This window comes from Tursiops truncatus, chromosome 12, assembly GCF_011762595.2.
Source record: "Tursiops truncatus isolate mTurTru1 chromosome 12, mTurTru1.mat.Y, whole genome shotgun sequence".
Classification (NCBI taxonomy): Eukaryota; Metazoa; Chordata; class Mammalia; order Artiodactyla; family Delphinidae; genus Tursiops; species Tursiops truncatus.
This window is the reverse complement of record NC_047045.1, coordinates 86,681,377-86,694,414: the sequence shown is the minus strand read 5'-3', so window position 1 is coordinate 86,694,414 and position 13,038 is coordinate 86,681,377. Positions and strand designations below refer to the sequence as shown.

The 13,038-nt window shown below is 50.0% G+C and overlaps 1 protein-coding gene across 9 annotated transcripts in view; it reads left to right on the top strand.

The window, feature by feature from the left end:
* Positions 1 to 13,038, top strand: part of RPS6KA2 (ribosomal protein S6 kinase A2) — a 296,958-nt gene that overhangs the window by 213,846 nt on the left and 70,074 nt on the right. For 8 of the 9 annotated variants that reach the window (XR_012324984.1, XM_073789827.1, XM_073789826.1 and 5 more), the window contains one exon: positions 296 to 377. Coding sequence is in view for 7 of the 9 variants with exons in the window: in XM_073789827.1 (XP_073645928.1) it covers positions 296 to 377 (82 nt within the window). In the remaining 2 variants the exon portion in view is untranslated. Of the gene's footprint in view, positions 1 to 295; positions 378 to 3,401; positions 3,741 to 13,038 lie in introns of those variants that run through there. The other variant, XM_073789828.1, reaches the window with a different exon arrangement.

Sequence of the window (13,038 nt, the reverse complement as noted above, 5' to 3'; positions counted from 1 at the left end):
AGGGTGCTATTCCCTCTGATCTAAAATGTTTCACAGAAAGTGAGTGGTGCCGAAAACAAACGTGATTCTTCAGACGAACACGTAACACGGCTCCTCCCAGGGTTGTAACAAATTAGATGAACTTTTCCTGACATCCCAGGTGTTGGAGAAGATTTTACATTTAGGTTTTCCCTACAGTGTATTTATTTTATTGGAGTTTCCTAAACTCCCTGTGTATCCCTGTGTCAAATCAAATAAGGAAAGTGAATTTACAGTCATATCAACTGCAGGTGTTCTGTGTGCTCTTTCTCACCAGGTGTTCCTGGTGAGGAAGGTCAAGGGGTCGGATGCTGGGCAGCTCTACGCAATGAAGGTTCTGAAGAAGGCCACCTTGAAAGGTGAGAGGTCACAGAGGGGGAGACACGTAACTGTTGTTATTGGGGGAAATAGACATTCCGTTCAGTGTTGCATGATTTCTGTATGTCGACCTGTTATGCTCTGATTGATAATACACAATACAAGCATACCCCTGAGTACTTAACAGAGCCCTGCACGATTTCCACGCTCTTCAGAGGGAAGGCCATATTGTGTAAATACCATCCTCCACATATGCTCTGCTGTAACGTACCATTTGGGGAAAAGAGCACTGAGGAGGAAAGCAAAAGAGGTTGTTTTGGCTGTATTGGGCAACAAATCAGCCTAAATTCATCCTTCAGACTGGATTGCTCAGTTTTAAACAAAATGTGATGCACGGCTGTATTATTTCCCTTTCTTCTCCCGGACTGGGTTTTAGAAATTCAGTCCCACACCTGATTCCCTGCTTCTATACTCCTCCCCTCCAGAAAAGTATACGCACATAACGCAGGTCAAGGTAAGCTATTGTCTAAAATCTCTATTCTAAGCCCAGGGTCATTTAGCCAGCAGTACGTACGGTGAGCACCAACTACATCAGCTCTGACCACCTCCTATTCACCCATTGGTGAGGGAGGGACCCGTGTCCTAAATAGTGCTAGAGGCTGGGCACGCAACACCTGGTCCGGGCAGGTGAGACGACAGAGTTTGTCAGTCACCTATACTCATCACCGGGGGAGGAGGGCACCACACAGCATGCTGGGCCACGAGGGGCTGCACAGGAGCAGAGTGGGTTGCAGGGACTGTGAGATTCAGGCTTTGTAGTAACAAGAGGGCGGGGTGGCCCCTGGTTCCAGGGAAGATGTGATGGGCTTGTTCGAATAGTTCTGTGGGCTGGCAGGGAGCTGAACATGTTAGGTTAAAGACCAGGTGGGGTACAGCTGGTCTGGCTTACAGGGAACCAGCAGGGTGGGGAGCCTTTCCTGCTAGATGGGGGGCTTATCTGTCAAGGGCAGGGGAACTCATGGTTAAGCCTTTGGGGCCCATGAAACTCAGAGATGTCAAGGCAGCTCTTGAATTTTTAGGCCTTATATCACAGTGTCCTCAGCACCTACATGCAGGGGACAGCACAAAAATATGTCATTCTCTGCCTTCAAGTCACTTACTGTCTAGCTGGTAAATAAGATCTATTTTGAACCACATAGAACCAATCATATAGAACAGTAAATGCATAGACCAAATATATAGAGACCTAAACACTTGAGATACAAAGGAAGAAAGAGTTCTTCCACATGAGGCCGTTCAAAAAGGATTTAGAGGGCTTCCCTGGTGGCGCAGCGGTTGAGAGTCCGCCTGCCGATGCAGGGGACGCGGGTTCGTGCCCCAGTCCGGGAAGATCCCACATGCCGCGGAGCGGCTGGGCCCGTGAGCCATGGCCGCTGAGCCTGCGCGTCCGGAGCCTGTGCTCCGCAACGGGAGAGGCCACAGCAGTGAGAGGCCCGCGTACCGCAAAAAAAAAAAAAAAAAAAAAAAAGCATTTAGAAGGTGAGCAAGACAATTCTTAAAGGATGGGTAAATATTTCTATAGAAAACAGCAATCAAGTTGACACTGTCAGCACAACCCATGAAAGAAAATACAAAAACTGCCCACTTTGGCCAGACTGGAGCCTACATCAGAATCACCTATGTGTGTTTGGGGAAAGTTGTTAAAAATAGATCCCAAGGCCCCCCTTCTGGCCTGCTGGATTGTAGTCTCTTGGGGCAGAGCCTAGAATTTGAGTTTTCTAACAAACTGTCCCAGTAATTCTTCTGTACACAAAAGTTTTGGGTTCTATGAAATAGTTTTGGTTTTATAGTTTATTGTTGACACTGGAGTTTTAAATTCAACAACATAATTTAAACCGTGCTATTTATAGTGAACTTCTTTTATTGTAGCTATAATAATATTTCTAAAATTGTTTGTCGATTGATCGTGGCCAAATAGTCCAAGATCCTCATAATAATATAATTTTAAAGAATTGTTCGTTAAAAGATGTATAGGAAACAAAGCAGGTTTTGACTTTCTATCCCCAACTTTGAATAAAATAATCTCTTCACTAAACAGTAGTTCCATAGCAGTAGAAAATCAAATTAAACATATGTTAGTTCAAGGTCATCGGACTGTCTAAAAAAGTGAACAGCTTCTCTGGCTTTGTTAAATAGAGCTACCACATGACGCAACTATTCTAGCCTAGGTATAACCAAGAGAAGCAAAAGCATACATCTACACACAAACGTGTACATGAATGTTCCTAGCAGCACTAGCTAATTCACAGCAGCCAAAAAGTGGAAAAGCCCCAAGTATCCATGAACTCATGGATAAAGTACGGTACATCCGTACAGCGGAATATTATTTGGCAATAAAACGAAATGAAATAGTGATGCATGCCACAGCCTGGAGGAGCCTTGAAAACATTACGCTGGGTACAAAGAAGCCAAAGTCTCCCATACTGTGGACTCCATTTATGTGAAAATCCGGAAGAGGAGAATCCGCAGAGACGGAAAGCAGCCGAGTGGCTGCCGGGGCCTGGGGCGTTAGGGAGATGGGGTGGCTTAGTGACTACGGGGCTTCTTTGGGGGTGATGCAGATGTTTTCTGATTGACTGTGGTGCTGGTTGCACAGCTCTGAATATTCCAGAAACTATCGAATTGTGCACGTCGGGTGGATTGAGTGGTACATGAGTTATATCTCGGTAAAGCTGTTATTTTTAAAATGAACAGCTGGTACGTAACATGGCCATTTGCTAAAACCCACTCTTTCATCCTCAAAGCATGGAGGTTTACTCTCTCAGACACAGAGCGGGCAGCTCCCTGTGGTTGAAGATGAGGCAGGTCGAAGCAGAAGCCATGTCAGCTCATTCTCTGACCAGATTGTTCCTGGTGAGATCCCCCGCCCATCTCACCTTCCATCAGCACATCTGATAACCTCACCAGCACGTGCTCAGTGCCCTTAAATTGTCCCCTTTCTCCTCAAGTTGTAACTGTTCCTTCTTTCCCATCAAATACCATCTCACCCTCTCCTGCCCCCAAAGGAGGAAGAGGGAGAAGTGGGAGAGAAATTGGAACCGTGGGGGAACTTGTGTGTTCACCCTGCTCTGGAGGCGTGAGAGAGAGCCAGGAGCTGGGCTGGCGCTGCCCTTGTTCAGCCCGTCCATCGGCCTCAGCCTTGACCTCTTAGCGCGTGTGCAAACACTCATCTCGGTGATCTCAGCTCCCACGGGAACGCAAGTCTCCACGGTTGTTTATGATCCGATCCAGTGTCCTTGAGAAAGTGCTCCTGATACAAGGTTACATGGATTAGGCGGGATATAAAGCTGTGTTACAGAAGGATAGTGATGTTGTTAAATGCACGCCTGCCTCCACGTGTACAGGTAGGTGCCTGTGTGTGTACGAATACTGAATATATGTCATGCATGTAGGAAATAGGCCAAAACGAAAACACTCACAGGATTATTGGGAGCTTTTATTTTCTTCTCTGTTCTATATTTCAACCTTTTAACAAACATAGAACATGTTTGACTTTGTATAATATAGTTTTTTGTGTCGTATTCCAGAACAATACGCTTGACTATGTAAAATCATTTTTACGTTGTGAGAACGAGCCACATAAGCGTAGAACTTAGAAGCGTGAAGTCAGAAGAATTTCCCACTTCCGAGCGCTCCTCTAAAAGCCAGCTTTGAACCAAACGTTATTTTGTATCATCTACTATTTTAGCTTTTCAAAACGGTCCATCACTAAAGAACAGATTTTTTTCCCCAGACATGCAATCAGAACTTATTTCCCTAAGAGAAGATATCGAAGATTTACAAAACAGTCCTTTGTGTGAGGTGGTGCTTGGACCCACGATAGGAGGACCAAGGACGTCCAGCACGGAGGCCAGGTCTCTGAGCCACCGGGGGGGCCTTCGGAGCTTTCTAGACCTTCTTTTCTCCTCCCTTGTGAAAGAAGCCAGTTGTTTAGATTTGTTTTGTCTCCAACACCTCTGCATTCTGTTAGCCTGAGAGATTCGAATACTCGTAAGCCATTCTCCATCCTCAAAGCATCACCAGTTTTCAGGCTCATTAGTGAATCAGAAGAACGGGTTAGAAAAGAAATGTGGGTGAGAGCGGAGCCCTCCAGGAGTGCAGACCAGGAACTTCAATAGTGAAATTATTTTGAAAAGGGGAAAACGGAGAGGGGGGCAGAGGACCCACGGCAATGACTGCAAACCTCCGGATGGTTTCTCAGAAACGTGATGGCTGTCCTGTGTACAGAAGGGAGCGTCGTCGTCATTTGGCTTCCAAATAACTTGGCAAACGGATAATAGTCTCTGACAGCTCTCCTTTAAATGGGTTTGGAGGGGTCAGGTGCCTGCCCCCGCCTTTCTTTAAAGAGGTGGCACGCCATTTCTAAGGCAGGTGTCAACGGCTGAAGCAGCTGACAGTGTGACGAGCAGGCAGGCGTGAGCCACCCCCAGCCTGACCCGCAGCCCCCCTCGCGAGCATGGACGGCGCTGCTTGCGCCCCCGTCGCTTAAGGACCCTTTCAGAGTGTTCAGTGTCTCTGATTGACAAAATTCAACACTGAATTATCGCAGGTGACAGTTCTACGTAAGGAATTCCAAACGTCATGAATTCCAAAGGGTGACGCCCCACTTTGTGTTGTAGAGGAATTTGGTTTAAAAGACTGTCAGCGTGGGGCTTCCCTGGTGGCGCAGTGGTTGGGAGTCCGCCTGTCGATGCAGGGGACACGGGTTCGTGCCCCGGTCCGGGAAGATCCCACATGCCGCGGAGCGGCTGGGCCCTTGAGCCATGGCCGCTGGGCCTGCGCATCCGGAGCCCGTGCTCCGCAACGGGAGAGACCACAACAGTGAGAGACCCGCGTACCGCAAAAAAAAAAAAAAAACACAAGTCTGATCTCCATCCCCTGTTTAGTGAGCTGGTAAGTGGGGACTGTCACCCACGTTAATAAGGTGGTTCCCAGCTGGGCCACAAGCTGGAATGGCCTGCAGGACTTTCACAAAATGCTGGGGCCACTTCAGGTCAACTCCTCGAACCCCTGGTCTGGATGTGGTCTGGGCATGAGTATCCGGGTGTCTCTAGGGTATTGCCAGCAAGAGGACCCTGATGCAGTGGCTGGGAGCACAGACACTGGACCCTGGGACCCCATCCGGCTTAGACTCCACTGGCTGTGTCACCTTGGGGAACCTCTCCTGGCCTCTGTTTCCTCCTACTTAAATGAGGTGATGTCAGTAATAGTATCTACCTCACAGCCTTGTTGATGTGAGGATTAGATCCGTCAGTGCACGTGAGGTGCTGCTGGCACAAGGTTCACCGTCAGCTGTATTCATTTCTGGTCGTTTTCTCCATGAAAACTGGCATTGGAGGTGTGTTAGGACTCTTCTGGTCTAGGTTTGGCTTAGGTCTGATTAAGTGGGGGGCAGGGGGCGCGGCGAGGATGAGGGTTGAGCGTTAATTGCCATCTGGTTAGAAAGACTTACGTCTCTGTTCAGCCCTGGTTCCTCCCGCTACGTGAAGAGCCTGTGATCGTGTTAGTTACCAAGGATGCCTGGCACCTGCTGGGGACCACAGACATCACCCCAGGATGGCTCCTTGTGTAGAATTCTCGTTTCAGTGAGGATTGAAACACCGCTCCACGATGTGGAGAGAGCTTCTATGTGAAATATGTCTTCGCAATGAAAACTTTCTGGTAGGACTTCATCTGTGTTCTCATGCCTAACTAATTTTTCAGCCGTTTTCCTTATAAGTCAACTTTCTAAGCCCAAAGGTAATACATGCTCCTTTCTTTGAAGGGAGGAAGTTGTGTCCTGTTGATTCTAAAGGAAGAAAACATTATTCTGGCAAAACCTCTTTGTTTAGTAAGGAACTAATAGACCGTTACGGTCACTTCACGGGTGTTTCTGGCCAGCTGTGTGGGGGTCACTGCCAGAGCCTGGCTGGGAGAGAAGACGCAGATGGTCCCGAATGGTGCTCTCTGAGCCTGTCGGATTGTCCTTTGGAGCCCAGTTTCTGTCACTCCTCTGTCCTTTCTTTAAGTAGAGCTCTGATTCCATCACTCGAATGTCAGCAGATACAGGAGGGAATGCGGGAGCGTGCGGGGTGACCGGGACAGAAGTGCACGGATTACGTTCACGCTGATCACAACGTTTTGAAATAGCCCCTGGTCAGAGTTAGCCTGGCTGGTTTCAAACCTCAGAATGTGGTTTCCAGCACCACTTTATTTCCTTTTCTCTTACACCAAGATGCTTTGTTTGAGAAACACTGACTTAGAAACTAAGCTTCAGTCGGTGCCTTAGTTTGAACAGCTGTTACTTCCAGGCTGATGCATTTATGTCATTTGATTCACGTTGGATGATGACAAATTCCTGGAGGGGAGGTTTTAAGTGCCCTTATCCTCATTTTACAAATGAGGAAACTGAGTCACAATGCAGTGAAGCCGCACACTCATGATTTGGAGGTGGCGGGGTCTCTATCCCGTGTTCCTCCCCTCCCAGGAGGGGGGCACCTGGGACCAGCCGTGCCCCCCACCCCCAGGGCATCATTTCCTCATCAGGAAGCCTCATCCAGCTGTCCCTGGGATATTTACTATTCAGGGGAGCTGTTTTCCCAGTAGATGATCTAAGACAAAAAGTAACATGTAAACATCATCCTCAAGTAATAGCTCTCCGGTTTGTTGTAATACACCGGCGGTGTGCCTTGACATCCTTTATATGTTCATTTCTACCAGAATTGCATTTCTTACATTGTAGAGAAAAAGTAGGAAATAGATTTTTTTTTCACTACTTGCATCTGTAATGCCTGTAAATATGAAAGCATAATGGGCTGAAGGTTTACCCACAGAAGGATTCTCTGGTAAAGAAGTTAGTTAAGTAACCATGTCAGTCTTGGGGTTTTTTTTTTTGCGGTACGCGGGCCTCTCACTGCTGTGGCCTCACCCATTGCGGAGCACAGGCTCCGGACGCGCAGGCTCAGTGGCCATGGCTCACGGGCCCAGCCGCTCCGCGGCATGTGGGATCTTCCCGGACCGGGGCACGAACCCGTGTCCCCTGCATCGGCAGGCGGACTCTCAACCACTGTGCCACCAGGGAAGCCCCAGTCTTGGTTTAAATAATCTAGTGTAGCAACAAATCTTGGGGAATTGTGCCTGATATGATCATCAATGTGGCTAACGTTTTAATTTTCATCATTCATGGTTTTCTTCCTTTTTTCTCTGAAGTGATGAGCAGTACAAAGTTTTGGTCACCAAATGTTTAGCAACACAACTTCCCACGGGAGGCCCCTCTTTGCTATGAATTAGACCTTTGAAGGTTCAAAGATATTGTGTGAAGGTGGATTTTTATTCCGCATCCAGGAGACCGCTTGGGATATAACTGCAGACCTGACAGGTTTTTGTGGACAGAGGCAGGAGGCAGTAAGCATGGTCACTCAGCCGGGCAGAGCCTGAGTTCTTCACCAGCCTGGTGTCCGGCTCCAGTTAAAAGGCTCAGGCCTCCCCGTGACCGCGGCCGCCTGCAGATGCACGGCTGCGTGCAGCGCGTGGGATCCCGCGCCCCGCGGTCCCTGAGGGATGTCGCAGCCCCGTCCACAGCAACCCCAGGCTTTTCTAAGGTGTACCTCCTACCTGGCCATCTCTCATCTTCACCGTGACCGATAGGACTTGGTTTTATCTTACGCTTCATTTTCTTTTCAAATACAGTCTCTATATAGTAGAATATAATTGTAATGTAACGTAATGTAACATGATATGACATGATATATAATGTAGCGTAAAAGTAATGTGTATTGATGGAGGTCATTTAAAAACAGGCAAATACAGGCAATGATGTCCAACTCTAACGAGAGGATTTTGGTCCCAGCCTCGCTGCAGGTGGAGCTGTCCTAAGTAAATCCCTCCTCCAAAGTAGGTTAATTATTCTTACCAGGGGTTCTTCTGCAGCTTTGCAGTTGCCACGCACTTCAAGATCAGTTTCATGAGCATTTCCCGACTGGCTCTAGGAGATCGTATGGACCATTTTTCTGAGAGTCGTGGTGACTCGCAGAGGGTGGGGATGCAGGAACTCCCAGGGGGCCTCAAGGCTCAAATCCGCTCAGGGCGCCAAGCCGTCGGCTGGCCGGCAAAAGGCACCTGTGTGCATTGTGGTTTGTCACTTGCCAGAGACTTCAAAGGGCTACAGATGTTGAGACCTTTAGTTAGGGCACAGGGGGCATTAGCCAACTTTTTAACTCCACAAGTCCAAAACAGGCCACGTGGTTGAGGAAAGAAAATCAACAGGGTAGCACCTTCAGTTCCACAGGAGCACCTGGGAGCAGGTGCCCCTGAAGTTGTCTGATGGAGAGGGGGGCGTGGAAGCCTTGGGGACGTGGGCTTGATCTGAAAAATGTGGGGGGGGGGGGTTTCCAGAAAGCAGCTCTGGTTTTGTGTTGTGTGTCACGTCCAGCAGGGTAATCCCACAGTGGGCTTCATCCTCTACTTTCCTGGGAAGGAAACTGTGCCCTTCAGGTAGGACGAAGTTACAGGCGCTCCCGCCTTCATGTCAGCCCCAGGGGCAGCCCCGGGCCCGGAAGGCTGAAGGACGCGGGAAGGTCACAGCCGGCACCTGGAGCTGCAGGTTTCCGTACAGAGCAAAGCAACCATGGAAAAGAAAGCACGTCACTCTAATCGTTCGCATCGTGGGTCAGCCACAAGTACAGGGTTGATGTGAAGTATAACAGATGTTAATTTATCACCGATGTCTACGGTTTATTAGTGAATCTCAGAATAGTCTAGGACATCTGGGTTTTTCCATCTATACGGTCAAGCCCCGCTCGATTCCAGACTCACGTGTCTCATGCCAGAGAGTAAAGATCCCGGGGAGGCAGTGGCCTGGCCCCAGACCCTGCGCCGGTCCAGAACACCCAGCGGCAGGTTACTGGGGACATTTCGCCTCAGGCTGGCGTGTCTCACCATTTCTGTAACTCGTTGGCACGGCAGCAATGGAAGGATGTAGGAAGCATCTCTCTGGGCTTTTTTTTTTTTTAATGCATCTGAGTCTTGGGACTCAAAATCCCTTGGAATCCGTAGCCTCCAGAGGCAGCTTGAGGTGCTCAGCGTCAGAAATGAAGCACTTGCTCTCGCGTCGGTTTTCTTTCTTGGTGGAGGGACCGCTCTGCAGCTGCCCGTCAGATGGCCGAGGCACCGTTCAGGGCCTTTCCCTCCATCCCTGGTGGCCCGAGTGACTGCCACCACCCAGAGCGGGCGGTGGTGAGGTCGGGTGCCGGTTCAGCCCGGCAAAGCGAGAACTCGCAGGCCCGGAGATGCCCAGTCACCTTTGCAGAGCTGGCCTCACGCCTGCTGTTCCACATCTAAAGGGCATTGCCTGTGTGACAGCTGTCCTTCCGCATCGTGTTAGCTTGGCCCCGGTCACTTCCCCCGTGGGCCATCTGCAGTGATAAAATCCTGCCCCTGCATGAACACAGCCTTTCCCTTTTCCTGCCACCTTGGACCCAGTATGCTTGTGTTTCAGCAGTTTATGCGCCGGGGGTCAGTCTTACCAAACATGGTTGTGAAAACATCTTCCCCAAACCGATGTGTCTTATCTGTGCTCCATTAGGTTCACTGTTGGGGCTGGAGTCTTGGTTTCTCTTTCTCCTCTGTTACTTTAGACAGAATAAGAGTGTTTAGATAGTGTGTGCACTTAGGCTCCTGGCCCTTTTTCTGTTTGTTTCAGATAATCTCTGAATTTTTTGTCCGCCTTTTAATTTTATGGCCTTTTGGATGGGAAATCTGTTTGGTAACTCAGTCTATCACTCTCTCCTGTGTTATTTCTTCCATTGCTTTTATTTAAAAAGAAGATTCCCACCCAGACATCAGATGAGTGTTCATCTTTGTTACCATTTTTACAGCTTGTTTTTTTTTTTAACACTTACCTCTTTAATCGATCTTGGATTTATTGTTGTGTAAAATGTAGGGAAGACATATATACTTATTTTACCCCTATAACCGGACAGCCCCTTGGAAATTTGAATGTAAGCATCTTTTTCTAATTTTGTCACCAGGTTTATTATGGCCTTTGCTTTCCATTACAAATACTATCTTCAGATATGTAAGTAACACTAAGCAGTGTTCCTCATTCCAAAGAGGTCTGAACTCAATGATAACAACATCAATCCCATTTAGAGGATTTTTAGATTTTCTTAACCAAAGTCAAAGAGTGAGCTTTGCAAGGAGATGGCAAGACGGGGGCAGGAACACAGTGTTCCGGTCCTCTGCCAGCTGCTTCACCAGATCACGTCATGGGGGTGGGAGTGGGCCAGGGCTTCTCCCCAGAGGAGGACGTGCCTGGGGGTGGCAGTACATGGGGGTGACAGAAGACTGTCTCCCGCCGGCTCCGCTCCCTGAGGCAAAGGACGCAGGAGGCTGAGATGCGTCGGATGAGGTCCCCACCGTGAGGAGCCCATGGGGCCGCACAGCAGCTGCTCAGAGAGCCGCCTTGTCAGCCAGGGTTGGGAGGGGCGGCCCCAGGCCCCCGTCACTGACGCATCCCCCCTTCCTTCCTGTGACCCTGTCCCACCCAAGGTCTCCTTCTCAGCCTGCGCACGTGCTTGGAGAGACGTCTTTCGGATCCCACCGCTTACGTGGGACCCCTTTCCTCCTTCAGGGTCCTTAGCTGGCGTCCTCGCGTCTTGTATTGAATGGCTGGGTCTCAGCTTTTGCTTCTGTTGCCTCTCCTGAAACCCCTTCTCTGCTGTTCTCCCTGGGAGAGCCACTGGAACCTGTAACGCGGGATAGACAGGAAATGGAGAGATTCCTTGTGCCGTCTGCCTGGGAACTGTCTGCTCCTGCCCCCTTTGTGCATTCTCCTAAGTGGCGGCCGTGCTGCGGTGTCCACGGCAAGAACGACCAAGGGAGGAGCTTGTGTTGGGAACGTGTCCTGACGGAGCCGCACGGATGCTGCCATACACCCTTCTCTCTGTAGCTGCAGTCGTGCTCAATAACAGACCGTCGTATTTTTACCTGTACCCGAAACTACTTTTTTAAAGAATGAGTCGATGAAATGTGTTTTAATTAAGAAGCATATCAAAACTTCTTAAAACCACACCAAAAAAAGCCACCCAGAGACACCGACCTCTCCTCGGGTCTTGCCCAGCGACCCCATCACACACCCGGCGTCTCGCCTCCCTCCAGAGGGGTGGACGCGGTCATGGCTGCGTCCCCAGCGGAGGGGCTGCTGCCCTCCCGGGGCCCCTGAAGGTGGCACCCATGGAGACTTCCCTGGGCCCGCGGCCCCCTCTCCCCCGGGCACACAGCCCTCGGGAGGCTCCCCTGCCTCCTTCTTCACACTGTGGCCCCCAGACTCCCACTTGCTGGGGCAGCTCTGCGTCTTGTGTGCCGGCGCTCGGCCCTTCCAGCGTCTCAGGGCGATTCGGGGCCACTGCGGTCATAGGGGCCTGTATCGGACCGGGCACAGCCAAGCATCAGAGCAGAGAGAAAGATGAGGGACAAGCCCTTGCCTCTTATCATGCAGTGAAGCCGACTCCACGTACTAGGCAGCGAAGTGACCCCAGCGCAGGTGTGGCCTGGGCTGTGGGACCAGCACCGTCGTGCTCACACGCTACCCATTGGTCTCGCCGTGACCCCGTGAGGCAGGTACCATCGTCACCCCAGGTTACAGACGAGGAAGCTGATCGGAGCCACCCGTGCGCTGGGAGAGACGGGGCCCGGCTGTGTGTGCTCCAGGCCGCGGGCCCCAGGCTCTCAGCCACAGATCCCCCGGGAAGGCGAGCGGCCAGGGCGCCAAAGCAGAGGTGGACCCCAGGGATCCTGAGCTCCTGAGTGTGAGAGAGGAAACCGGTCGTGGAGCAAAACGCAGGAGACTGTCCTGGGGCCCAGGGACAGGAAGGACTTCTGTTCTCTTTAATTGTGGTCAAATATGCGTAATAGGATATCCATCATTTTAAGCATCTGTAAGTGGTGTTAGTAGATACATTTGCAGCACTGTGTAACATCACCGCTGTCTCTACCCCAGACTTACCATCCCAAGCAGAAGCTCTGTCCCCGTTAAACAATTCCCCGCTTCCCTCCTCCAGCCCCTGGCACCTACCCTTCTGCTTTCTGTCTCTATGAATTTGACTTCTCCAGGGACCTCGTATAAGTAGAATTATATGGTATTCGTCCTTTTCTGTCTGGCTTACTGTGCTTGGTGTAGTGTTTCTAAGGTTTAACCCTGCTGTAGTGTGTGTCAGGATTTTATTTTTAGGGCTGAGTGATAGTTCATGGCATGGACAAACTCCCTTTTGCTTACTCAGGCGTCCATCAGTGGACCCTTGGGTTGCTGCCGTATTTTTGCTGTTGTGAATAATACTGCTGTAAATGTGGGTGTCCAGTATCTGTTGGAATTCCTGTTTTCAGTTCTTTGGGGAATGGAATTGCTGGGTCATATGGTATTTCTGTGTTTTCTACAGTGGCTGCACCATTTGACATTCCCACCAACTTCACATCCTCACTCACGCTTGTTATTTTCCATTTTTTGTGGGGTTTTTTTTTTTATTATTATAGCCATCCTTTGGGAAGGACTTTTTTTTTTTTTTTTTTGCGGTACATGGGTCTCTCACTGTTGTGGCCTCTCCCGTTGCGGAGCACAGGCTCCGGACGTGCAGGCTCAGCGACCATGGCTCACGGGCCCAGCCGCTC